The sequence below is a fragment of the Mustelus asterias genome, chromosome 11 (assembly GCF_964213995.1).
Source record: "Mustelus asterias chromosome 11, sMusAst1.hap1.1, whole genome shotgun sequence".
Classification (NCBI taxonomy): Eukaryota; Metazoa; Chordata; class Chondrichthyes; order Carcharhiniformes; family Triakidae; genus Mustelus; species Mustelus asterias.
In genome coordinates this window covers 96811884-96839761 of record NC_135811.1, presented here as the reverse complement: position 1 = coordinate 96839761, position 27878 = coordinate 96811884, and the positions used below count along the sequence as shown (strand labels likewise).

At 44.7% G+C, this 27878-nt stretch overlaps 1 protein-coding gene across 1 annotated transcript in view; it reads right to left on the bottom strand.

Moving 5' to 3' along the window:
- The window catches only part of LOC144500280 (voltage-gated delayed rectifier potassium channel KCNH8-like), a 203428-nt gene that overhangs the window by 130384 nt on the left and 45166 nt on the right, over window positions 1-27878 (bottom strand). The window contains exon 2 of the mRNA XM_078222956.1: window positions 2846-3079. Coding sequence (XP_078079082.1) covers window positions 2846-3079 — 234 coding nt within the window. The remainder of the gene's footprint in view (window positions 1-2845; window positions 3080-27878) is intronic.

Below are 27878 nucleotides of genomic sequence, written 5' to 3'. Positions count from 1 at the left end.
AATAATATAAATGGAACATGCTGGAAATGCATAGCAGATGTTCTGACAAAAGACCATCAATCTGAAATGTTAACACTTTCTCGCTACAGATGCCCACCTAACCCATTCAGTGTTTGCTAAAACATTTCTGATTTCCAGCATCTGTTGGGAATCACTACAGGCTTCCAAAAATGCAAACCAGCTGTGATGACCATGCCGAGGGCTTGGAAATGAGTATAGCCCCGGGTGGTGACGATGTCACAGGGCGACACAGTGGCACAGTGGTTAGCACTGCTGCCTCACAGCGCCAGGGACCCGGGTTCAATTCCAGCCTCAGGTGACTGGCAGTGTGGAGTTTGCACTTTCTCCCCGGGTCTGCGTGGGTTTTCTCCAGGTGCTCCGGTTTCCTCCCATAGTCCAAAGACGTGCAGGTTAAGTGGATTTGCCAGGGTAAATGGCACGGGGTTATAGACATAGGGCAGAGGGGAGGGCTTGGTGGGATGCACTATTGGAGAGTCAGTGCAGATTCAATGGGCCAAATGGCCTCCTTCTACACTGTAGGGATTCTATGGTGAGGGAAACAGCTGGGCGCAGTCCCCTGGCACCCTGGCAGTGCCAAGTTTGCACTTGCCAGATTGGCACTGCCAGGGCAGGGCCATGGGCAAGGCCACTAGAAACTCCGTTGAAGTCTTCCCATTATATGGTGGCAGGGTGGCAATGGTGTGGGGGCAAGGGAGGGGATGCCTGCATTGCTGGGGTGGGGGAGGGGGCTCTGATGCCCCAATGCCGGCAATGATGGAGGTGGGGATATTTAACTTCAATTTGTAGAGTCAGATTTAGTCACTGCCTCCCATCCATTGACTCTGTCTACACTTCCCGCTGCCTCGGCAAAGCAGCCAGCATAATTAAGGACCCCCCGCACCCCGGACATTCTCTCTTCCACCTTCTTCCTTCGGGAAAAAGATACAGAAGTCTGAGGTTATGTACCAACCGTCTCAAGAACAGCTTCTTCCCTGCTGCTGTCAGACTTTTGAATGGACTTACCTTGCATTAAGTTGATCTTTCCCTACACCCTAGCTATGACTGTAACACTACATGCTGCACTCTCTCCTTTCCTTCTCTATGAATGGTATGCTTTGTCTGTATAGCGCGCAAGAAACAATACTTTTCACTGTATACTAATACATGTGACAATAATATAATCAAATCAGATCAAATCAATTCCTCAGGAATGATGGTGCAAAAACACCTCACTTTTTTTTGACAAAGCGTCAGTTGATTTGGAGAGAAAACCTGCCTGTTTCTTTGAGGGGAAACACAACTGTTTTCAGTCAGAATCTGGCACTTTGCAATTTCTTGGGGAATTTCCACTCCATAATAAATTCAATACTAATACTGTTGGAGGCTCATACAGGGAGCAGGATTACGAGAGCCTCACAGAGCAGCATCAGAATGCAGCCATTAAAAATCTGCAACCGTTGTGATGAAAGTGTCTCCGCATAGCGATGAAAATGTCAGAAGGATTTTTTGAAAGTGCCAAATGGCCTCTTTCAGCGCCAAGACTTCTCTATGGTTCAGTGAAATGCTCGAAAAATGCTTCACACCAATTTTGAGCTTTTAGGGAGGTTGTGTGGGGATGAGAACAGTGGGAACATATTTCTTTTTTATTCATTCGTGGGACATGGGTGTCACTGGCTGGCCAGCATTTATTGCCCATCCTTAGTTGCCCTTGGAGGGCAGTTGAGAGTCAACAACATTGCTGTGGCTGTGGAGTCACATGTAGGCCAGATCAGGTAAGGAAGGCAGATTTCCTTACTAAAAGACATTAGTGAACCAGATGGGTTTATTCTGACAATTGACAATGGTTTCATGGTCATCAGTAGATTCTTAATTCCAGATATTTTTTATTGAATTCAAATTCCACCAGCTGCCGTGGCGGGATTCGAACCCGGTTCCGCAGAACATTAGCTGAGGTTCTGGATTAATAGTCTAGCGATAATACCACTAGGCCATTGCTTCGCCAATGTGATGGTCCAAAATAAAAGACTTAAAAAAAAAACAAACATGGACAAATGATTGAGCGACACTGCTCCAAGCAGTTTTGGTGAAGAGGATAAGTGCAAAAAGGATTATCTGGTTTATCCAGGGGACCCTCCTCAAATGACAGCAGTTGTCATCCCAGGCAAAGGTTGAGTATATTCGAAACATGAGGCAAAAATGGCACTTTCCAGCAAGATATATATATATCTGAAGGTCTAAAACATAGATGCCAATAAAAGCTTCCATTGCAGTGACCATGCTAGATAGACCAGATGTGTTACACCTTGCATTATACTCTCATAAATTTAGCTGTATATTGTCCTAGGGTTGCCAACTGTGCTTAAATGCATTCCTGGAGGTTCCCTCTCGCCACTAGTTGGCCAACACATCCATCCTTGTGATGCAATACCCTCCCATGCCAATTAGAAAGCAAAATAATAACTCATTGCCCAATTGGGGTGATGCTTGACTGCTAGCCAAACACCTTCTTTCCCCACCCCCTTCCCCCACTGTTTACAACAATTTTTGTATCTGGTAAAGGGAAATTTTCAAAGAAAATGATTTAAAAAAACCAAGCTTCTTTTAATGTCCCGATGATTTTTCTCCAGGGTCGCGCATGTCCTGGAAATGGATGTTCAAATCCTGGTGACTCCAGCCCAATCCTGGAGGGTTGGCAACCCTACCTCTGTGAATGTTGCCTCTACAAATTATTTTGGTGAGTTAACGAAATGTAGGATATCTGAAACAAAAGGTAGTCCGAGTTTATCACAAGCTGTGAAATGAGAGTGAATGAGTGCACAACGCTCGCCAACACGGAACATTTTACCAGATTTCTTGTAGAACTGTACTTCTCCTTGGAACTCTCGCTTGCTGTCGAGGGCTTTATCAATCTGTACGGAAACCTGCTCGTTCGTCTCTGCTCCATGCAGGAATTGGCACCCACAGTTCTTCTGCATAACTTCAGTGCGGGCATAGCCAGTAAGGTCGCAGAACCCATCCGAGCAGTAGACAATGGGAAAGCCCTGGTACACTTGAGCGTTCGCAAGGATAAAATTGCTGTCTGTAAATTCAAAAAGAGACCAATTTGAAATTTTCGGTCAAGAAATAGTCACGACAATGTCACTAAAATCACACGGCTGGCAAACTAATAAGCACCCAATTCAATGTGGGAGGTCTTGTGGGTAGCGTCCCTGACTCTGAGACAGAAGTTCCAGGTTCGAGTCCCATCCCAGGACTTGATGGCCAAGGAAGATGCGTTCATAATGCGGTCAAACATGTTGGGAGGAATTCTCCCATCCCGCCTGCCACGAGAATCGTAGCCAGACCACGGAAAGGTCTATTGACATCGGGCGGAATTCTCCGGTTTTGGGGACGAGTGCGGCCAGAGAATCTCACCTGTTGAGTGTGTCAACCTGCAAATCCTTACAACTCGCCTATGGCTGGTGGGAAGAGCGGGAGAGACTCCTGATCTGTCACCTCCCCACCTCAAGCTATTATCCCCTAGCTTATAGCTTCAACTCATAGCTTGAATTCCCTCCCTAATGGCATTGTGGGTCAACCCACAGCAAGTGCACTGCAGCAGTTCAAGAAGTGGAGATGCCGGCGTTGGACTGGGGTAAACACAGTAAGAAGTCTCACAACACCAGGTTAAAGTCCAACAGGTTTATTTGGGAGCAAAAGCCACTAGCTTTCGGAGCGCTCGCTGCTCCTTCGTCAGGTAAGTCGACTTACCTGATGAAGGGGCAGCGCTCCGAAGGCTCGTGGCTTTTGCTACCAAATAAACCTGTTGGACTTTAACCTGGTGTTGTGAGACTTCTTACTGCAGTTCAAGAAGGCAGTGCACTACCACCTTCTCAAGGGGCAACTAGGGATGGGCAACAAAAGCTGTCCAGCCAGCAATGCCCATGTCCCACGAATGAATATATAAAAAAAAAACAGACTGGTGGCCTATTCCGGGAATTACTAACTATGGAAACAGACTTAATGCATCACTAAGAGTGGGAAGATAATTGGAATGGAATATTATTGCGCCATGATGTTCAATTTCATGAGAAAAACACAGCTCTTGTTGGTTTATCGTGAATCTTGATATTTTTGTTAGTAAGTGTGACTGTACGGTTATACATAAAAGCTGGAAATCATGCTTAATTCACTGTACATCAATAAAACTATACAGGAGTGCTGGAAAACTCATCACAGCAGAGGTAGATGCGAAACTGACGGAGGGGGGATGGGACTGCCTCCTTTTTGCAGGTCCTCAGGCTTGTTCTCCCCCGTCCATCCTAACCCTAGTGCCCCAATTCACTCACCGGGCTTCTTCCAGCCTGGCTCCAATGAAACCCTGGATTTAACTTTACATTCAGGCTCCATAACTGTGCCTTCTTCAGGACTGCCTGAGTGGCCACTGCTCCTGGTGGTGACAGACTGGAACAAGTGAGCTGGCTAACGCAGCTCTCAGGGGCAATATTTCCTCTATGTTGGGGTGGCCCTGAATCAATTAGCGGCGCAATGGCTGTAAAATTGCTACGGGTGAGCTGGCCGAGAGGAGGTGGGCTCGCTACCAACAGTTATGTTGTGTGGATGGGCCCTGCCCCCACTGGAAAATTCAGTCACATTTGCCCACAACATACCCTGTCCAATTTCATATCTGCTGATGGATATAGGGCATCACGCTGGCACAGTGGTTAGCACTGCTGCCTCACAGCGCCAGGGACCCAGGTTCGATTCCTGGCTTGGGCCACATGAGTCTGCATGTTCTCCCATATCTGCATGGGTTTCCTCCGGGTGCTCCGGTTTCCACCCACATTCTGAAAGACATGCTGGTTTGGTGCATTGACCCGAACAGGTGCCAGCGTGAGGCGACTAGGGGAATTTTACAGTGATTTCATTGCAGTGTGAATGTGAACCTTACTTGTGACTAATAAATAAACTTTACTTTACTAGCCAACAGTATTCCACCCGCACTCAAACACCCTACCCCACCCCCTTCCCATTTTCTCAATCTCTCCTATTGTGGTTGGACTAAAAGTTAAAATTGGGTTGTTCTAGTTGGGTTTTTAGTTTGGAAGCCACCATGCTAGGTTAGAACAAGCTGTTCTAAATAGCGGCAAAACTGTCTTAAAAGATCTCTCCCGCATGTAGATCCTCCTTTCCAGAACCGGCACAAAACTAAAGATTAAGATTGGAGCCTGCGTCAAGAATGCTTTCCAGAGGTTACTTCAAGCCTCTCTCAGTGGCCTGAGCAGCAGTCTTCATTAACAATATCATAAAAACAAAACATATTAGTGGTGGGACTGATGTTTGGTTCCTGGCCGTGTGAGAATTATCTGCAGAATATTCCCTTCATTCCAGGAAGTAATTCATTGTGAACTTGTTGCAACACATTAGAATTGCTTTGACATAATTGACAAATGCTAACAATTTTTAGATATTAACAGCATTAAGATACAGTTTGGTGGGCCATTCATAAAAAAAAATTTACATTTGAAAAAACTTACAGGCCGGAATTCTCCAGCCGTTCACTCTGGTGGGATTCTCCGGTCCCGCCAGCGGCGCACCCCCGTCTGCAGGTTTCCCGCCCAGCATAGGGTGACGTCAATGGAAATTCCTATTGACAGTGGCAGGACCAAGAATCCCACCGTTAGCAAACAACATGCCACCTCCCGCTGACAGGAAACATGGGGCTGAGAGGCCGGAGAATCCCAGCCACAGTCTCTGCCCTTAAGTTGGAAACACATTACTCAACATTGAACTTCAAATTCTATAATGGTCACATGAAAGAAGATGTAAGCCAAGTTAGGGCATCATGATTGGCATGGGGTTGAAGGGCCTGTTCCTGTGCTGTACTTTTCTCTGTTCTTTGTTCAAATGGCTAGTTGTTCAGTGTCAGCTGTAGCTCACTGGGTGAGAGTCTCACCTTTTTGAGTCAGGAGGTTGAGAGTTCAATTCCACTCCAGAACTGAAATGCAAAAAAAAACCAAGCCGACACCTCAGCGCACTACTGAGGGAATGCTGCACTGTTGGAGGTGCTGTCATTCCAGTGCCACTTTCATCTGAGACTCAATCCGTCCTCTCAGATGGATATAAAAGATCCCATGGGGAGTGGGGGTGTTATCCCTTTGCCCTGGCCAGTACTCCCCCCTCAAGATTGCCTGGGTTACCGTTGCATTGCCCTTTGTGGGAGTTTGCTGTGTGTAAATCAGCTACCATGTTTCCTACTTGACAATAATGACTACATTTCAAAAGTTCTTCATTGACTGCAAAGCAATTTGCGATGTCAGATACAGGCCACCGTGGAAAGTTGCTTTATATGAAGACAGGCATTTTTATATTCCCCTTATTTGGAATCTGGCCTCATAGTCTGCAACCTCATTCAGAAAGGGACACCATCTGCCAAAATCACCTCAAAGAACACACTTAACCCAGTCACTAAACAGCACCCAAGGACAATCTCCCCTGCTTCCTCTGCCACCCTCTGGGACGTATCTGGCAGAGAACAGCATTGCAGTTACATGGTAAAGGTGAATTCATTGCCAATACCACATTGCAACGTATTAAATATGAGACCAGGACTGTGGTGATTGAATTAAATATATTAGATAAAGCAAAGTCCCTCCAGAAAAACTATCAAAATGGGTGGTACAGAGGGTAGCGCCCCTGCCTCTGTGCCAGAAGCTTGGGGTTCGAGCCCCATCCCAGGGTTTGATGGCTGAGGAAGGTGCGCTTATAATATCCCGAAATAGATAGAGTGCGGTGCTGTGTTACAGTTCACTCAGGGAGTCTGAGTTGCTGTGGCAACATTCACTTTCACATTTGTGGAGCTACTGGTAGTGATGGTGGAGGCTCCAGCATTTCATCCGCACCATATGATTAAGGCAGTGGCATAGTGGTATTGTCACGGGGCTAGTAAGTTAAAGACCCAGGGTAATGCTCCGAAGACCTGGGTTTGAATCCCACCATAGTGGGAATTGAATATCAATGAAAGTCTTGGAATTAACGTCGAATGATGACCAGGATGATCTTAAAATGCTCTTTGAAATGGCCTCGCAAACCACTTAGTTCAAGCATAATTAGGGATGGACAATTAGGGCGGCACGGTGGCACAGTGGTTGGCACTGCTGCCTCACAGCGCCAGGGGCCCAGGTTCGATTCCCGGCTTGGGTCACTGTCTGTGCGGAGCTTTCATCTTCTCCCTGTGTCTGTGTGGGTTTCCTCCAGTTGCTCCAGTTTCCTCCCACAGTCCAAAAACGTGCTGGTTAGCTGCATTGGCCATGCTAAATTCTCCCTCAGTGTACCCGAACAGGCGCCGGAGTGTGGCGACTAGGGGATTTTCACAGTAACTTCCCTGCAGTATTAATATAAGCCTACTTGTGATACTAATAAATAAATTTTACCCAACCTGTTTGGCTGCGTTATGAATGTACCTACCTCGGGGTGGGACTCGAAGCTTCTAGCTCAGAGCAAGGTATGCTACCCATTGCGCCACAGGATCTCCTAACAGGTCAAGTATCAACCTGCAAATATTTCCACTCAAAGTACATGTTGCCACTGCAACCTGGACTCCCGGAATGAACCGTAACGCACCACCGCCAAGGATCAGTTAATTTTTTAAACATTCCTTCCTGGATTTTGTTTTGCTGTTTAACATTTGGAATTTCTGTTTTTCGAATTTGAATAATGATATCAACATGTCTTCGACTGATTACTAAGCAGATGAGCATGTGGGAGGTGAATGAGCAAACGTAGTTAAAATGGCAAATGCCACGGATGCACTCCAGGTAAATGATTACTCAGCTCTCTGCCACTGCTGCGTTCAGCATCTCCTCCAAACAGGTTTGTCTCCAATGAGGTCAGCAGCATTCAAATAAAATCATTCATAAGCAAATCCACATCATGGAAAACACTCAGACCAGGAAATAAAATAGGTCAGGCAGGAGGAGATTGATGGTACGCACTGTGTGGTGGTGCAGTGCTAAGCTGTGTCCCACAAAACTTTTGGCAGACAATCAGAAAAGCAGATAACTGGAATGCGGAATGGGAAGTCGCAATGCGACTTAAACTATTTACCTATTTTAACTATTAAAAGAAAGTACGCAGGATTGCTCTCCCTTCTTCTACTTTCCTTACTTCCACTTATCTCCTGTGAGTTTATACTTAAACTTCGTCCGTAACAGTGCTGCCCACATCCTGACTCGCACTAACTCCCATTGCTCCATCACCCGTGCTCACTTTGGGGTGAATTTTCCCGTTCTGCCCACCACAGGAATCATAGCGGGCAAGTGGCACAGATCATGGAAAGGACTATTGACCGTGGGCAGGATTTCCCACTTTCAGGTCTCGCGTGGCCGGAAAATCCCGCCCTTTGACTCTCACTTAGGCAATGCCTCAATTTTCAAATCCCCCCATAGCCTCACCCCTCCCTGTCTCTGTAACCTACCTTCCCCCACCCCCCCCCCCCCCCCCCCCCCCACAACCGTGTGAGATATCAGCACTCCTCCGGTTTTGACCTCTTGATCATCCCCAGTTTGAATCCCTCCACCATTGGAGGCTGTGGTTTCAGCTCCCAGAGGCTGAAGCTCTGACGGTTACACGGGTAAGATGGGTATAGAGGAATATGGGCCAAATGCGGGCAATTGAGACTAGCTTAGTTGTTAATAAAAAGGGCGGCATGAATAAGTTGGGCCAAAGGGCCTGTTTCCAGCTGTAGACCTCTATGACTCTATGACTAACCCCCTCCCTAAACCTCCCCACCCTCTCTTAAGACCATCCTTAGAACCTTGACAAAACTTTTGACCACTTGTCGTAATGTCACTTTATGAGGTTTGCTGTCAAATCTCGGTAAGGCTCTTGTGAAGCACCTTGAGATGTTTTGCTATATTGATTATGCTATATTGCTATTCTGAAAGACGGGCTGGCTGGGTACATTGACCCGAACAGACGCCGGAGTGTAGCGACTAGGGGATTTTCACAGTAACTTCATTGCAGTGTTAATGTAAGCCTTGTGACTAATAAATAAACTTTAACTTTAAGGTGCTATATAAATGCAAGTCGTGGCCATTTGGAGTCGCATTGAAGGGGTCAGGTTTTAAGGCTCATCCTACACTGAGGAATCCATATCACTTCACCAAAATGCATAGGCCTGGGACAACATGTTCAGTAGAACAATATATTAGTAGGATATTCTTCCATATTAATTCTTATGTTACATCTACACCGGTGGTGGGCAACCTGCAGCCCATCTGGGTTCGGAGTGCGGCCCACAGGCATTTTGTTGACCGTTGCCTACACGCAGAGTTGTCACATTCCACTGGTCTTCATCCATCTAGGTTTTCCCTCCCAGTGTGACTGAAGTGATTCACACATAAAGTAAGAGCTCGTGAAGTGGGGTGTGTGCTGATTGCTCACAACATTGACTGTGAGAGCTGCAGAGCTCCCTCTGCGTCCAAAGTGTTAATACTTCTTTTGTTTTCATCATTTGAAGTTGATGATAGTTCTACTACGATATGAATAATTAAGCACTTTCTATAACTCGTTATGAAATATTCGGTGTGTACTCTCGAGATCATGGTTAATGAACAAGCCCGGTTTCAATCTTGTGGCCAACTCAGGTGAAGGAGGGCCACTCATGCAGCCCACTCTCCAGCCTAGATTGCCCACCACTGGTCTACACTGTTACAATTGCAAAGGACTAAGAACTCACATTGTACATTTTCATAAAACATATATAGACACTCTTATGGCTATTTCTAAATTTAAAACAAAATGAACAAAAGATCCTTAAAATGTCTGAATCTACATCTGCCTGTGACCCCTGAACAAAAGGAGCTGCCTGGCCATATCAGGGAAACTCACACCTCGTTATCTCTGGGGAACCACTAATGGCTGACCCCCTGTGACCGAAATTCAAAGCGAGCTGTACAGTATTTCATAACCCAGGCTGGTCAACAGGTTTCTGCTCAACTGCTAAGACAAAGGGCCCTCAACCTCCCTTCAATTCTTAATCGTTGGGGCAGATAATCTCGGGGACCCAGAGGAGGGATATACATCTCTTGCCAAAGACAGTGTGGAGAGGTGGAAGTCATGTGACATGGAGCTCTGGCTTGTGGAACCAGTAATATTGCCCTTGCTGAACTGCAAAACTCAGTCTACTGTTTCCCATCTAACTGACAGCCTCATGGAAATGCTTTGGTCCACGGTTGGACCCCTGACCCTCCATCTACATTACTTCTACTGGAAGTCCTGTGCCATTACTATCAAGGCTGATCCATCTCTGCATGCCTATCTCATTGTATGAAGTCAGCACCACTGGAAAAGTGGATAATACAGCATTGGTTTTGAACTCACCGATGTCTGTGAAGAAACACCGACTAATGAAATCTATATATGGACATAAAGTTGCTTTACTTATCCACTAAATATTCCAGAAAAAGTTAGACGAGTAGGTGAAAGTGAATATTTAATGTTTAAGTTGAACTTTGATTCTGGACTCTGGAACCCATGTGAAAAAAATATTTATTTTCTCTTTGGTCTTGGCCCTGTAAATCTTACTTTTCTCTATTCCTTGTTTACTATCCGAAAGCAAGGGGAATGTTGTGAACCCTCTTTCATGTTTTGAGTGTGTGCAAATAAACTAACCCTTTGAGTTCATCCTATTTCGAATTGCTGTGGGTTTATTAACAGAAAATTGGATTGCACCAAAATCATAGAATCCTTACAGTGCAGAAAGAGGCCATTCAGCTGAGAGGGTCTGCACTGACCTTCCTAAAGAGCAACAGAGGCCTTCCCCTCCACCCTATCCCCATAGCCCCATACATTTACAAAGTAAAGTTTATTTATTAGTCACAAGTCGGCTTACATTAACACTGCAATGAAGTTACTGTGAAAATCCCTGAGTCACCACGCTCTGGTGCCTGTTCGGGTACACTGAGGGAGAACTTAGCATGCCCAATGCATCCAACCAGCATATATTTGGACTGTGGGAGGAAACCGGAGAACCTGGAGGAAACCCACGCAGACACGGGGAGAACATTCAAACTCCACATAAGCAGTCACCCCAGGCCAGGATCAAACCTGGGTCCCTGGCGCTGTGAGGCAGCATTGCTAACCACTGTGCCACCGCCATCCCATTCCCAACCAAGGGGTTGGGAAATATGCCACCGCTTACAAAGAATGAAACAAATCATATCATTTTCTGTTTCCGGATGAGTAGTGAGGGGAGAAATTAGTGCGGCTTAAATTAACCCCACGATGTCTGTAACAGAATTCTGAATTATAAGCAACAAACAAGATACCATTTTTGGATTTGATGTAAAAATTTTATTTTATACTTCAATAGTGGAAGTATGAATGCAGGTATTCATTTACATACACATAGTGCTTTTGTACCTTATGCACTAATTCTCCAATTCCCATTAGAGTGCTAATTACTAGAATTGCCCCATTAGTTTAATTTATCTGCTATTTGCAATTAGCTATTAAAGAGACTTCTGATCACCACAAACAGCAAGTCCTATTGATTTTCTGAACTGCGCCTCACCATATTTGAAATTCATAAGACACTCGGGCGGTTATGAAGTCTTTTTTCATAGGTAAAAGGGATGAGTGAATTATTCACAACTGTGTTCCCACCATGAAACACCAATCCGCCATTTCTTTGTGACTATTCTCTTGGATTGTTTCCCTATTGCCTCTAACTTCAGCTTTCCAACCCCGTACATCTCATTCATACCTAATCCCCAAACAAGACCAGCCCGCTAGACCAAATATTTCCACTTTTTTTTTTGTTCTACCGAAACTAATTTCTTCCACCACAGCTTTGTCCATCCTTTGCCCACCTAATTCCGAAATTCATCTGTTGGCCCCTGCCGCTTTGATGTTCTTGACTTCTCAACCCTTCTCCAGCTCTTTTTCATAATGTCCTTCTATGTTCTCACCTGAACAGGACAGATTCCAGATGCTCCTGTAATTGTTTAAGTTTATTCATTAAGTTTAAGTTTTTGACATTTTTGACCTTCAACTCTCAAAATTTAGCTTACACTTCTTTGCATACAATTTCTTCCAAATATTATTTAGTTCACACAATTTCTTTATCCCTGACTTTTTGGTCTGGTTTCAAACCAAAACTTCTGAAATTATTTCTTTCCTGATCCTAGGTTTCTTCTCAATCGTGGTCAGTAGGATATTTGGACACACTGGTATGATTTTCAGTGTCTATCCTTTCACCGAAACATAGAAACATAGAAGATAGGAGCAGGAGGAGGCCATTTGGGCCTTCGAACCTGCTCCACCATTCATTACCATCATGGCTGGTCATGCAACCCGGTAGCCTAATCCTGCTTTCTCCCCATAACCTTTGATCCCATTCGCCCCAAGTGCTATATCTAGCCACCTCATCTCATTGAGACCAAGGATCAGTCATGATCATATTGAATGGCGGAGCAGGCTAAAAAGGACTGAATGGTCGACTCTTGTTCCTAGTTTCTATGCTTTGACAATCTTCCACCCCACCAACTTCTTTATTCACCCAGATTATCTGTCCGAATTTCCACCACCTACAGCATGAATCAAAGATGTCCTTCCTTCCTCCTCTTTAATTTATGGAGAGTTTGATCCTTCCAAGAAACAGTTTTTCATTCTTTCACCATCCCAACTTTGATTTTCCATTCCAGATGAAACATCAAGTCATTCACGTTCTTCCATAATATAGCCCAGAGTCTCAAACACTCCTCCCCTATGAGAAAACACTTCCTCTGATTACATTCACTGTCTTCTCTGTTCAAGGGGTAGATTTGACAAGTGCTGTACCCACAACCCTCCAGGAGCAGCCCCGATCTTCCTCAGACTCATTATTTTAACCCCACTTCCCATTCACACTCTAAACGGGATTTTACAGCCTTGCTTGGGCAAGACCGGAAATTCCCACCCAAAGTTAATGGAGATTTCCGTTGTTGGACTCTCGCCCGCGTCGATTCCGTGGCGGGCAAGATGGTAGAGTTCCGGCCTCTGTATTTAGCCTCCTATGTATTCCAACCATGACAAAAACAATCTCTAGAAACAATAACTTCATAGAAAGCTTCATAGAAACCCTACAGTACAGAAAGAGGCCATTCGGCCCATCGAGTCTGCACCGACCACAATCCCACCCAGGCCCTACCCCCATATCCCTACATATTTACCCACTAATCCCTCTAACCTATGCATCCCAGGACACTAAGGGCAATTTTTAGCATGGCCAATCAACCTAACCCGCACATCTTTGGACTGGTCTGCCCTGTGGGCTGAATGTTAGCTTTATTATGATTTGAAGTACAGTGGAGTCCCGTTGTAACGTGTCCCAATTTAGCGCGAAATCAGATATGACACGATGACGCGATGGACCCTTTTTTTTGCTATTTCCGGTTTACTGATTTAGCGTGACCCCAATTTAGCGTGACCCCGATAACATTTGCGATGACATTTTGTGGACCCCAACCGTCGCGTTACAACAGGGCTCCACTGTATTAATTGTTTATCAGGACATGATTCTGTTGGAGAAGGGAGTCTATACACACGACAATAGCTTCCATATTCATTTTCTCTTTAGGATTGCTGGAAATAATGTTTCTTCCTGATTCTGTGTTCCCAATTTGGATTTGTGTCTTTTCCAAATCCCTCATCTTGACTTTTCCCCTCTCTGTTGGCTTTTTTTGGCCTAAGCTACTAGCATATTGGCTTGTTATTTTAGTATCTTTCTGTTGCTTCAGGAGTTGATCATTTCCATCATTCATCAGATTCCTACAATTTGTCGATCAATCAATTCACTAACTTCCTTTCTGTAACTCTTGTCTTTCCCCTTTCAACTTCATAATTATCTTTCAGATTTTATTCCAATACTCAAAGTATTAACCTGTCATTACTCTTGGCAAATGCTGATGGACCTGTTGCCCCCAGATTTTATTTCCAAGTTGCAATTTGTTTTTGTTTGTGGCGTTACTGTTGTAGGGGTTTGAGTGATCAATTGGTAAGTTTATTCCATGTCCTTTCTGTGGTCATTTAGCCATCATTTTGGAATGGTTCTTTTGGGCTACTAACCACAGAGCCTTAGGTGCTGAATTGAAGCATTAATCTAAAGAATTCTGAACAAACATACTTCAGAAATCTCAAGTCAGAGGTACAGCCAACTCCCAACATTCGCGACCCCGTCAGTTGTGAACCTGTTTAGCCGTGTGAATGTGTACGTACACCAAATCACACTTTGCGGTCCCGAAACCTCGTTCATCCATGATTTAGACTTCTGTGTTAAACTGTTAGACTCTTAAACTCTCACCTTTCCAACGTCTTTCCACGTAGAAAGTTCACACTCCAAACGTTCACCATTTGCGAGTTCACCTTTGGCAAGATTTCGCGGGAATGGAATTCCCACAAATGATGGAAGCTCGTACGAACAAACAAAACAGGAGCAGAAGTAGGCCATCCGGCCCCTCGAGCTTGCCCTGCCATTCAATAAGATCATGGCTGATCTGTTTGTGTTTCACATTCCCATCCACCCGCGATAACGGATGATTCCCTTGCCTAACAAGAATATACCTACCTCCGCCTTAAAAATATTCAGTGACCCCTCACCTCCAGCACCTTCTGAAGCCGAGAGTTCCATAGTCGCACTGCCCTTTGCAAGAAAAAAATGTTCCCCTCATCTCAGATCTAAAAGAACGACCTGTCATTTTAAATCAGTGCCTTCCAGTTCTGGAACATCCTATCCACATCCAACTCGTCAATACTGTTCAGGATCTTGTATCCTTCAATCAAGTCACCCCTCATTCTTCTAAACGCCAGTGGAAACAAGCCCTGTCTGTCTAACTGTACTCTCCATCGTGTTTGTATAAGAGTAGCAGGCATTCACCATCTGAAGAAAATGAAATGGGATGGTACCTCTTGGGACAGGTGTCAATGAGCAGAGATAGAAACCCTTTTCAATCCTGGGTAGTTGTATTCAATGATGGATTTAGCTTTTGCAATGTTCTGACAGTATAGTAAACAGGTGAACAGGTTGAGTATTAAACATGATCTCCAGTATGATAAGCCATACTGAAGGTTTATTATTAGTCCCACTCACAGGACACGTACAGATGTAAGTGCTAATTCATAGGAGTCATGGGTCTGCTTACTGAATCTGTCATTTTGCGATGAACACAAGTTTAATAGTGAGGGAGCCCAAGCATAAAAATGGATAAGCAAACGCTGTCAGCCATGGCTCATTTAGTGGCCAACTCACCTCCGAAGAAAATTGTCGTGGGTTCACATCTCACTGTGAGACTGGAGCGCAAAAATCAAAGCTGCGCTTTCTGAGATGCCACCATTCAACGCAGATGTCAAATGTAGGCCTTCTCTAAGGGAAGAAGGGAAAAAATGAACCGTCTCCTGAGGGGCCCCAGTGGTAGGGTTTCCACAACGAATTAGAGATTTACTTCCTTCAGGGCTCCTCGAGATTGGGTCAGTGGAAGTGCTGTCAGCTTTGGTGCCCAACTTTGGGACTCCTGTTGTCCAAGTGTGGCGATAATACTCACCCTTACTTACTCTTCATTATAGTAACACATGGCACGGTGGCACAGTGGTTAGCACTGCTGCCTCACAACGCCAGAGACCTGGGTTCGATTCCCGGCTTGGGTCACTGTGTGTGTGCAGTTTGCACATTCTCCCTGTGTCTGCATGGATTTCCTCCAGTTTCCTCCCACAGTCCAAAAGACGTACTGGTTGGGTGCATTGGCCATGCTAAATTCACCCTCAGTGTACCCGAACAGGTGCCAGAGTGTGGTGACTGGGGGATTTTAACAGTAACTTCATTACAGTATTCATGTAAGTTGACTTGTGACACTAATAAATAAACTTTAAACAGGTTTAGACCTGAGGAAATCAATTATTAAAGGTAATATCCCTACACTTCATTCCCCTTTACCTTTATCTCAAAAGCCTAACTTTTGGCGTTTCTTCCAAATTATTGAGCCCGCATTAAAACTTCCACCACAAAACTGTGCAGCCCAAGGGACATGAAGTGTGTGGGTGTATTCTAGTTAAAATAAATTAACTGGAATAAAGTACAAAAAAAATACACACAGACACCATCTGTGTATCTCAGCAGATCGAGTGCTTTATCAAACAACACATGCTGCAGAGATGCTAATATACTCCTGAAAAAGGACACCAGACTTATTATTTAGATGAAAGGGACATCTTTCACACTTCTGAACTTGCAGTAAACTCCGATATACATTCATGTTCAGCAGCTCAAACATAGCGGGTTTTCAGAACTGAATGTCAGATGGGGATCTCAGGAGAACATCAGCATACTCCTCCTGACAGGTGCTCGATATAATGTTCAGAAAATAGATGGCACAAGGACCTTCTAATGCACAGTGAGTAATACACAGTCGTCTGTATTAGCATCAGCATTAGCATATGTCAAATTCCTACTTCGGGTACACACTGAGTCATAACAAGCTTAAAAAACTGAGCTTAAAACCGCATTTTCTATTGACTTTAAAATTTACTTCCATCTTTGTGGAATTATTTACAATAGAAATGATCTACCACTAACTTTTTATGGAGAAAAATACAACATCAGCGTGACAACTTGTTGATCCACTGCATTTCTAGCAGGTCATAAAGTCCAGTTGGTTATTCTGGCCATCAACGTCCATCGTACAGAAGTGGAGGCAAACGTGACACCACTTCAAAAGCACCTGACTGCCCGTAAAGTGCTTCGGGACATCCTGAGGTTGTAAAAGGGGCTATATAAATGCAAACTCCTTCCTTCAAGGTTAAACTCACCAGTTTGTCCATCACTCTACCTGATACAATATGAATGCGCAGGAACAGCAAAGGGATGAAAAAACCCACCAGTACATAAGGGGCGGCACAGTGGTTAGCACTGCTGCCTCACAGCGCCAGGGACCCGGGTTCAATTCCGACCTTGGGTCTGTGTGGAGTTTGCACATTCTCTCCGTGTGGTTTTCCTCCCACAGTCCAAAAATGTGCAGGTTAGGTGGATTGGCCATGCTAAATTGCCCCTTATTGTTCAATGATGTGCAGGTTAGGTGGATTAGCCATGCTAAATTGTCCCTTGGTGTCCCGGGATGTGTGAGTTGGGGGTAGTAGCAGGGTAAATGCATGACGTTGCGAAAAAGGGCTTGGGTAGGATGCTTTGTCAGAGGGTTGGTGCAGACTCAATGGGCCGAATGGCCTCCTTCTGCACTGTAGGGATTCTACGATAATTCTAAGGTCTTTGGGAGTGCCAGGCTCCACCGGTATTAGTAAAGTAAACCAAAGATGAAAATTAAACCTGTGAGCCGGGGAGCACCTTGGGAAAGATTTGTCCAACTTCATGAGGAAATCAAGTCAGCGTCCAGGTGCATGGTTACCCATATGGTCAGGAGACAAGCTTAACTAACTCACTAACCCCCAGTACACCCCAGTGTTCTTCTCCCCAGGCTCGGATTTTTGCTCCTAGGTTGGATGCACAGAGTCGGGACATTTCCCGACTCCTTGAAGCTGACCTGGGAAAAAGAGGTCCAGTTGGATTTTCACTCTCACTAACATCGAAAGAGAGCTTCCAACCATGAAGCACTACCCGACTTAAGAGCTGTCAGGTTAGGTCATGTGTTCCGCTTCTGGTGTGGGTCTTAAACCCAGAAATCTCTCAGGCAAGAGTGCAACAAAGTTAAAGTTTATTTATTAGTCACAAGTAAGGCTTACATTAACACTGCAATGAAGTTACTGTGAAATTCCCCTAGTCGCCACAGTCCAGCACCTGTTCGGGCCAATGCACCTAACCAGCACGTCTTTCAGACTGTGGGAGGAAACCGAAGCACCCGGAGGAAACCCACGCAGACATGGGGAGAATGTGCAGATTCCACACAGGCAGTGACCCAAGCCGGGATTCGAACCCGGGTCCCTGACGCTGTGCTAACCATTGTGCCACTGTGCCACCCCAATTGAGCCAGGCTGGCATTTAGACTTCAACAAAGAAAAAATAAGAGAAGCTGGAGAATCTCAGCAGGTCTGACAGCTTCTGTGGAGAGAGAGGAGAGCCAACGTTTCGAGTCAGGATGACCCTTCATCAGGGCACTTTGTCAGAGATGGCAAGAGTGGCTGAGGAAGGAGATAGGGCTGTGAGAGCAAGTTTTGATAAACAACTTGTGGAACACCAGGAGGAAAATGAAAAGCACTGAAGGTGGGCAGGGTAAAAGAGACAAACAGAAATCCTGTCGGAGAGAAGAGCAATATTTCTTCAGGGAAGACATCCCTTGAAGAGAAGTGGCAGTGAGTTAAACACTAAGATAAAGGCAAAACACTGCGCACGCTGGAATCTGATGAAGGGTCATCCAGACTCAAAATGTTGGCTCTATTCTCTCTCCACAGATGCTGTCAGACCTGCTGACATTTTCCAGCATTTTCTGTTTTTGTTTCTGATTCCAGAATCTGCAGTATTTTGCCTTTATCTTGTCATTTTGACTTCCCTGAATAAGGAGTTTTAAAAAAAACACACAATTTAAACACAGGCATTTGCTTCATTGTGTATTTTTGGAAAGCAAGAAAGGTACAAAAATAAATCACTTGACAACTTGGACAGGTTAAGTTCCTGCAGCAGTCCTGTTTAGTTAACTTGTGCGCTGATTTGTCGAAGCACTGCCCTAAATTTGGCCAAAAAAGCTAAAAATATTACAACAATGAATTCCCTCAACAAAGTGATGCAACAACTCATCTCGTTCCACAAAGGGAAACGGACGTGGGCTATTTTCGCGATTAGTGACCTCCCTTTGCCTCAGCTGCTGTCAACATTCAGTTCTGTTCATGTCCAAAGCAACAAAGGAAATAGAAGCAAGAACAGGCCATTCAGCCCCTCGAGCCCGATCTGCCATTCAACTGGCTGATCTTCCACCTCAACATCATTTCCTGCACTATCCCTGTATCCCTTGATAACTTTAACATCTACAAATCTATCAATCTTAGTCGTGAATATACTCAATGGGTGGGATTTTTCACACCCTCCCTGCTTCGTGTTTTGGGGCAGCAGAGGCACCCTCCCTGCTTCGTGTTTTGGGGCAGCAGAGGCAGCCCACCATTGCCCACAGCGGGATCTTCTGGTCCCACTGGGATTTCTTGTTGTTCCCACCCTCCGCCATCAGAGAACCCACAGCTGGGGGGAACGGGGGGGGGGGGGCGTTGCCATTGGCAGGACAGAAAGATCCCACTGGCAGGAACATCTGGAAATTTTTGGCCAATGACTGCTTCTCCACAACGTCCTGTGGTAGAGAATTCCAAAGATTCAACACCCTCTGCGTGAAGAAATTCTTCATCATCTTGTTTTTTTTCAACTTTGGAATTACAGCAAATCGACATTCAGCTCTTAGTCTCTTCCCCTGTGATGATACTGTGCCTTTAAGAAGTATATTTATATCTTGTTTCTTGTAAGGGGTATGTTTAAAATTCAGATCTGTTTTGCAGGGTGACAGTTTATCTAGGAAAACCTTTCAATTAGTAGCTGGGAGAACAAGATAAGTACTCATTTTAGACATGGAGTGTTTGTTTAAGCACAGCTAATGCATTTGTGTTTACTTACATTCCCCTGGGGTTTCAGAGCAGAGTTTTGATTCGGTTGTCATGTGCTTAATGGGAGGAGCTAAGCTTGCAGGAACAGTTCAGTTTCATTTTCATTTTAAAATACAAGCAATTGCTGCCTGGGCTGCCAGGAGAAAACAGTGTCTCTTCCTAAATGCTTCTGAAAGCTCCAAGCCTAGTAACGTAAGTTAAAGCAAGTAGGCCTGTGCTTTGCTAACTAATTTTAAAGAGCGGTTTAAATCTATCAGGGGAATATTGTTGAACTCAAACTCATGAGATAGGGTAGCAGTTAAGGATTGTATCTTGTCATGTTTAAGTATTGTTCAATTGTTAAAGGTTAAGCTAATTCATCTGTTATAATTAAACTGTATTGTGAAATAAAATTTGTTTTGAAATAGCTTCTCGGTGTGTCAGTAGAATCGTGCCTGGGGTGAAACATCTTATCCTCACACTAATACCGAAACAGAAAATTGCTGGTGTGTAGTCTGGCTTCATAATGTTCTTTGGGGTTTCTGACCGAGTGCCCTAACATCCCTCAAATGCCAGGGTGCTTTACAGGATCTCAGATCCTGCTAATGAGCACTTCAGATTTATTGAAAGATTTCCAAGTGTAAGAATCTTTTGGTCTCTCGTGCCACAGACACCGAGCTTTAGAGGAACAGCAGTGTTCTGTCCTGGCTGTTGGGAGTTGGGGATATGTCAGAGGTCCACATAAAATATCAGCAGCAGAGCTTCACGCACTACTTTCCTTTAGAAGTCTTTTCTATGGATGGATTTTCCAGCCCTTCCAGCTGGCGGGATCTTCCGGTTCTGCCGAAAGCAACTCCCCTCCCACCCCCCACAATGGAAAGGGTGATCCATCCAAAACATCATAGACTTTGGCTGGACTGGAAGATCCCACTGGCGGCCAATGGTGAGCCACCTTCGGCACTGGGAAACATGCCACCGGTGAGAGAGGATTCCCAGCTTGTGCTTAATGTTGAACTTGTGCTGCAATGGACTACATTCTTTAAGTTGGCAATTAAGCATAGCTGTCCCTATCTTGGATAGCATTAGTGAATCATTGCAAGTGTATATAAATCAGTTTGCTCTGGGTGTCTAAGAGGAACTGGGGGAGTCTGGGACTTTACTATTTTGGAAATAAGCCTGTGTTTTTTAAACCTTTTGCTCCATCCTTAAGGTTACACCAGCAATGCTCAGAATGGAATGGGCAAATCTAAATCAATTCCTTGCTTGCTCCAAAAACCAAGTTCAAATTCCAATTGAATCCAATTCAGGGTCCCCTCAAGAGAGACAAACAAGATGCAAGCTGACAGGAAAAGATATTACACCCCTTGAGCTTGATCTGTCACTTGACCTTAGCCAAAAGGTCAAGAAGTGATGGCGAACTTCAGACCCATTCTTCCTCTTATTTGAATTAACATTCTAGGCGGTGCCATATTCTTAACTTCACCCCTTGAGTACAAAAATTCAAATCTAGATGAAAATACCATAAGGCCATAAGATATAGGAGCAGAATTAGGTCATTCGGCCCATCGAGTCTGCTCTGCCATTCAATCATAGCTGATAAGTTTCTCAACCCCATTCTCCCGCCTTTTCCTCATAACCTTTGATCCTCTGAACCAATCAAGAACCTATCTATCTCTGTCTTAAATACAATGACCTGGCCTCCACAGCCTTCTGTGGCAATGAATTCTACAGATTCACCACCCTCTGGCTGAAGAAATTCTTCCTCATCTCGGTTCTAAAGGGTCGTCCCTTTACTCTGAGGCTGTGCCCTCGGATCCTAGCCTCTCCCACTAATGGAAACATCTTCCCCACGTCCACTCTATCCAGGTCTTTTGATATTCTGTAAGTTTCAGCACCACCTGAATCATCCAAAGCTCTGGAATTGGTCAATTCAATGTTAACCCCAGCCTTCTGAGGAAAATGCAGTACTCAGCGTCTGTGAAAGATATATCGTGGAATCAGTCATCAAATACCGTGACGTTAAGGGAAAACATACAGCTTATTTTTAAAATTGTTAAAATCTGAATTTGAAATTTGGGAATCTGAAGGCTGACAGATTGGATGAGCAGAGATGGGTTTAGCAGAATTTAAAGGCAATTTGCTCTGAACTGTTCTCACTGAGGTTAAGTGGATGGCAGCTGTTAATCTTACAAAGAGGCCTAGAAGCAAATCATTTGCCATCCTAGTGATTGCGGGTGGCATATTATGTGCTTGTGCCTTATGGTGGCTGAAAGCCAAACTCAAGGAACATTCAAGAAGCTTATCTCGTATCTGCGGAGTAGGCCCGAGGGATCGAGTTGCTCCTAATTCATATATTTATGGTTCACCCAAAGGTTGAGAGCATGACACCAATGGGGCAGACGATGCAAACATTAATCCTGCTCTCCTGATTCTAGAAAGGAATTATTTAAAAGTTTATTTTTAATCTACACTGATTTTGATTTGATTTGATTTATTATTGTCACGTTGGGATACAGTGAAAAGTATTGTTTCTTGCGTGTTATACAGACATAGAAACATAGAAACCAGAAGCAGGAGCAGGCCATTCAGCCCTTTGAGCCTGCTCTGCCATTCATTTTGATCATGGCTGATCATCGAATTCAATATCCTGATCTCTCCCTTCCCCCCCATTTCTCTGAGATCCCTGGGTCTCTGGATTACTAGTCCAGTGACAATACCACTATACCACTCATGGAGTGCAGAGGGGAGAAGGAAAGGATGATGCAGAATGTAGTGTTGCAGTCATAGGGTGTAGAGAATGATCAGCTTAATATATGGTCGATCCATTCAAAAGTCTGATGGCAGCAGAGATGTTGTTCTTGAGTCAGTTGGTACGTTTGCTCTCCTCTACAAATGTTATGGAACAATGTAGCTAATTCTTTTTGTAACATTGGGTTGATTTTGAATTAGCCCCGTGCTGCAGGCTTGGAGTTAGAGTGGGACAGGAAAATAAAGGCGGGGTGAGCTGTGTCAGAATGTCTGCCAGCTGGAAATATGTAAAAAGGAAGAGAGAGGTCAATGTGAACATAGTCTCCTCAGAGAATGAATCTGGGGAGATTGTTATGGGGAACAAGGAAATAGCAGAGGAGTTAAAGAGGTATTTTGCATCAGTCTTTATGGTGGAAGATATTTCGAACATCCCATTAATAATAAAGAAAATGGGGGAGGAATTAAGTAACACCCCCATCACTAGAGAAATAGCATTAGACAAACTAAGGGCAGCACGGTGGCACAGTGGTTAGCACTGCTGCCCCATAGCGCCAGGGACCCGGGTTCGATTCCTGGCTTGGGTCATGGTCTGTGCGGAGTTTCCACGTTCTCCCCGTGTCTGTGTGGGTTTCCTCCACGTGCTCCGGTTTCCTCCCACAATCCAAACATGTGTGGGTTAGGTGGATTGGCCATGCTAAATTGCCCCTTAGTGTCAGGGAGACTAGCTAGGGTAAATGCATGGGGTTATGTGGATAGGGCCTGGGTGGGATTGTGGTCGGTGCAGACTCGATGGGCTGAATGGCCTCCTTCTGCACTGTAGGATTCTATGATTCCAATGGGACTAAAGGCAGATAAGCCGCTTGGCTGTGATGGCTTGCATTCTAGGATCCTAAAAGAAATAGCTACAGAGATAGTTAGTGCATTGGTTGTAATTTTCCAAAAATCCTTGGGTTCTGAAGGATTGGAAAACTGCCAATGTGACATTCCTATTCAGAAATGGAGGGAGGCAAAAAGCAGGTAACCATAGGCTGATTCGCCTAACATCTATGTTGCAAAAATGTTGGAATCAATTAAGGAAATAATAGCAGCATTTTTGCAAAATCGTAACCTAATCAAGAGAAGCAGCAAGGCTTCATGAAAGGAAAATGGTGTCTGGCTAATTGGTAAGAGTTTTTCAAGGAAGTCTCAACCAGAGTGGATAGAGGGGAACCAGTAGCTGTGTTGTATTTGGATTTCCAGATGATGGTCAACAAAGTACTTCACAAAAGGTTAAATCAGAAGATAAGAGCCCATGCTTTTGGCATGAATAGTGAATTGGCTAATGGGCAGGAAACAGCGAGTGGGGATATAGGGGTCTTTTTCAGGTTGGTGACCTGTAACCAACAAGGGTTCCACATGGATCAGTGCTGGGACCATAACTGCTTACAATATATATTAATGACTTTGTAACCAAATTTGCAGATCACACAAAAATAGATGGAAAGGCAAGTCGCGAGAGGGATACAAACAGTTTACAAAGAGTTACTGATAGATCACGTAAGTGGGCAAAAAGTTGCTCAATTGAATATAATTGGGAAAATGGGAAACTGTTCATTTTGGAAGGAGAACAAAAGAACAGAGTATTATTTAAATGGAGAAAAACTGCAGTAATCTGCAATGCAAAGAGACTTATGGGTACTTGTGCACAAAACATAGAAAGTTAGCACACAGGTGCAGCAGGTAATCAGTCAAGTTAATGATATGTTGGCCCTTATTTCAAGGGGGTTGAAATATAAGAGTAGGGAAGTCTTGCTGTGACTGTCCAAGGTACTGGTGAGACCACATCTGGAGCACTGTGAGCAGATTTGGTCCCCTTATTTAAGGAGAGATATTATTTCATTGGAGGCAGTTCAGAGAAGGTTCACTAGGGTGACTGTTGGCATGGAGGGATTGTTTGATGAAGAAAGGGTACAGAGATTTTGAATCTAATCATTGGAATTTAGAAGAATGAGAGGTGATCTCATTGAAACATATTGGGTGGGATTTTCCGGGCGCACTCGCCCCATGGCCAGAAATTCCTGCCTGGGATCAACGGCCCCGCCCACTACAATTCCCAAGATGGGCGAGACAGGAAAATTCCACCACAGCATTCTTAAGGGGCTTGACAGGGTAAATGCTGAGAGGATGTTTCCCTCATGAGAGAGTCTAGGACCAGAGGGCATAGGGCCTGAATAAAGGGGCACTAACTTAAGACTGAGATGCGGAGGAATTTCTTCTCTCAGAGGGTTGTGAACTCCTTGACACAGAGAGCTCTGGGGGGGCAAAATCCTTGTGTAGTAAGACTGAGATAGATAGATTCTTGATCAATAAGCAAATCAAGGGTTATGGGGAAAGGGCAGGGAAGTGGACGGAAGAAATGTCGGATCAGCTACGATCCCATTGGATGGCAGAGCAGGCTCGAGAGGCCGTTAGGCCGACTCCTGCTCCTATTTCTTATGGTCTTATGGGAAATGGATTGACTGCCCACTCCAGGGAGACAGGCAGCCAATTAACATTGTTAAGGCCCCAGTTAGGAGGCGACTTCCAGGAAGATCATTCCGTTATCGACAAGTGCGAGCTCTGGACTCCCAATTTGGTCCCGATGTCAGGAGCCCGAATCCAGCGGGAAAAATCCTGCTGAGTGTTTTTATGCGAAACATGTTACCGCAAAAGGAGAAGAATTTTTGTTTTTATGTGACCAGATTGACAAGGAAACTGTGAATAATACAGAAGACGGGATGTATTAGGCATTGCAAAAAGTGAGAATGCTGCTGCGTCTTTCCATCAGGGACATGATTGAGGTGTACAAGATTATGAGGGGTATGGACAGGGTGAGTAGGAAGCAGCTGTTCCCCTTGGTCAAGGGGTTAATCACAAGGGGGCAGCCTGAGGGGCAGGAGATTCTAAAGGTTTTGAGAAAGACAATTCCACTCAGAGGGTGATGAAAATTTGGAATGCACTGCCTTGGAAGGTTTGTCATATGAGGAGCAGTTGAGGAGTCTGGGTCTATACTCGATGGAGTTTAGAAGGATGAGGGGGGATCTAATTGAAACTTACAGAATACTGAGAGGCCTGGATCGAGTGGACGTGGAGGGGATGTTTCCACTAGTGGGAGAGACTAGAACTCGAGGGCACAACCTCAGAGTGAAGGGACGCTCCTTTAAAACTGAGGTGTGGAGGAATTTCTTCAGCCAGAGGGTGGTGAATCTGTGGAACTCATTGCCACAGAGGGCTGTGGAGGACAGGTCACTGAGCACCTTTGAGACAAAGATAGATAGGGTCTTGATCAATAAGGGGATCAAGGGTCATGGGGAGAAGGCAGGAGAATGGGGATGAGGATCATATCAGCCATGATTGAACAGCGGAGCAGACTCCATGGGCCGAAGGGACTTTTCTGCGCTGTATGACTTGATCAGGAAGAGTGGATTGGTGGCTGCAGAATGCATCCATGTCTTCTCATAATGACCTGAGGGAACCTCAGGCCAACTGGGGCAAAGGATCAGGCACAAGCAGTTCCTGAGTGTGCTCAGCCAGGATACACCAAGAAGGCATTTTGAGGTGTCAATATTTTGTCCGGGCATTTTGCTGGCTGTCTCTTTTTCCTGCTGTGACAAGTTTGGGACTTATCGCAGATTCAGGCAACCGGCTGTCTATGTTTCTTTTTATATTCATGTCAATAGCCAGAAAATTATAAACCGCCTGACCGAATTTGCCACAGGTACTTAAGTTCACTAAGGTATTATTCCCTCGCACTAAAGGACAAAATCTGCCTCTGCAGGTCCATTAAGTCTACTTTTCTACTGCTCTGCCTGTCATATCCAGTGTGTCTCTCTTCAAGGTTCTTATCTAATTTTACTTCAAAGGTGTCAGCTGTTCCATTAACAGCTAGTCGTTCCGCAAAGTAATGTTTCCAGTCAAGTCGTGAACTAAGAACATCTTAAAAGCTTTACAACAAAGTCATAATTTACACCAGTGTGGCAGAGCCTCAAGAGGTTGCATTAACATGGCTTTCATAATCCTCGCCTGGAGGGAAAGGGTGGTTAGACATAGAGATTATTCTGACAGAAAGCCAAGCGAAAAAGAAGGCCAGTCAGTGAAAAGGCAATGAGGATAATATCATTGGGAGGATATTTTACACAAGTCACTCAGGAAAAGAGGCAGGTTAGAATCATAGAATCCTTACAGTGCAGAAGGGGGCTATTCGGCCCATCAAGTCTGCACCAACCACAATCCCACCCAGGCCCTATTCCCATAACCCCACATATTTACCCTGCTAATTCCCCTCACGCTAGGGGAGAACATGCAGACTCTGCACGGGTTCCTGAGAGTAAGAAGTTTTAAGTTTATTTATTAATGTCACAAGTAGGCTTACTTTAACACTGCAATAAAGTTGCCGCGAAAATCCTCTAATCGCCACACTTCGGCACCTGTTTGGGTACACTGAGGGGGAATTTAGTATGGCCAATGCACCTAACCAGCACGTCTTTCAGACTGTGGGAGGAAACCAGAGCACCCGGAGGAAACCCGTGCAGACAATGGAAAAACGTCTGTAAACACAGTGAACCAAGTCGGGAATCAAACCCAGGTCCTTGGCACTGAAGCAGCAGTGCCAACCGCTGTGCCACCGTGCCATGGTAATAATAGATGAGTTTCAGCCGTTTGCAGATGGGAAGCAAAACTGCTACAGACCAATGTCAATGTCAAAGCACAAACTCCATTAGCAATGGGACAGAACTGACATGGGGTTTGATCTTTCTATGATAGGTTGCTGCTGCTACTAATTAGCTGAAAAACATGTTATTTTCCTTAGAATCAGCAGTCCTCACTGCGGGCTGGGTTGATTCTACTTGCCCGTCTATTCTTAATGCATGATCATGTGACAAAATGTTTTCTAAATTATGACATTCGTAATTCTGCCGGCTCCCAAAATCTCTCCAGACGTTTTTTTTCCATAACGTCTGACCATAAGGAATAGGGATCAGTCTTTGCGGTAAGCTTTGTAGAATCTATTACCGTGAACATTGCAGTCTATAGCCAGTTATTATAAGTAAACATTGTGCAGTTGTCACACTTGCTCACTACACTTAGAATGAAATGTTCTGCTGCTCCAGTTGAGATTGATATCTGTTGAAAAGGCTATTGAAGCTGTGCGCCAGTGGTTCCTTTAAGCTGTTTAATATTGGCTGAATTTATTTTTGATGTTCGCATACTCAAATGTTTCTTGCAGAGGGTAAAACTCCCGCATCCAGGAACGAAGGACAAAAAGACACCTGGCAAAAATGCACAGTTGCTACTGTGGCTGATTTATATTTAGAAAGCAATTTAAATGTATTTTTCTCGTACAGGTGTGATTGTCACAATAGGAATAATGAGCTCTGGGGAATAAAATGTTTTTCCACTTAGCACTCAGAGCTTCAAGCCTCTTAGTTAGACCCACTTTAAACAAGGTGTGATGCAGAACATGGTCTACGTTCATAGAAACCCTACAGTGCAGAAGGAGGCCATTTGGCCCATCGAGTCTGCATCGACAA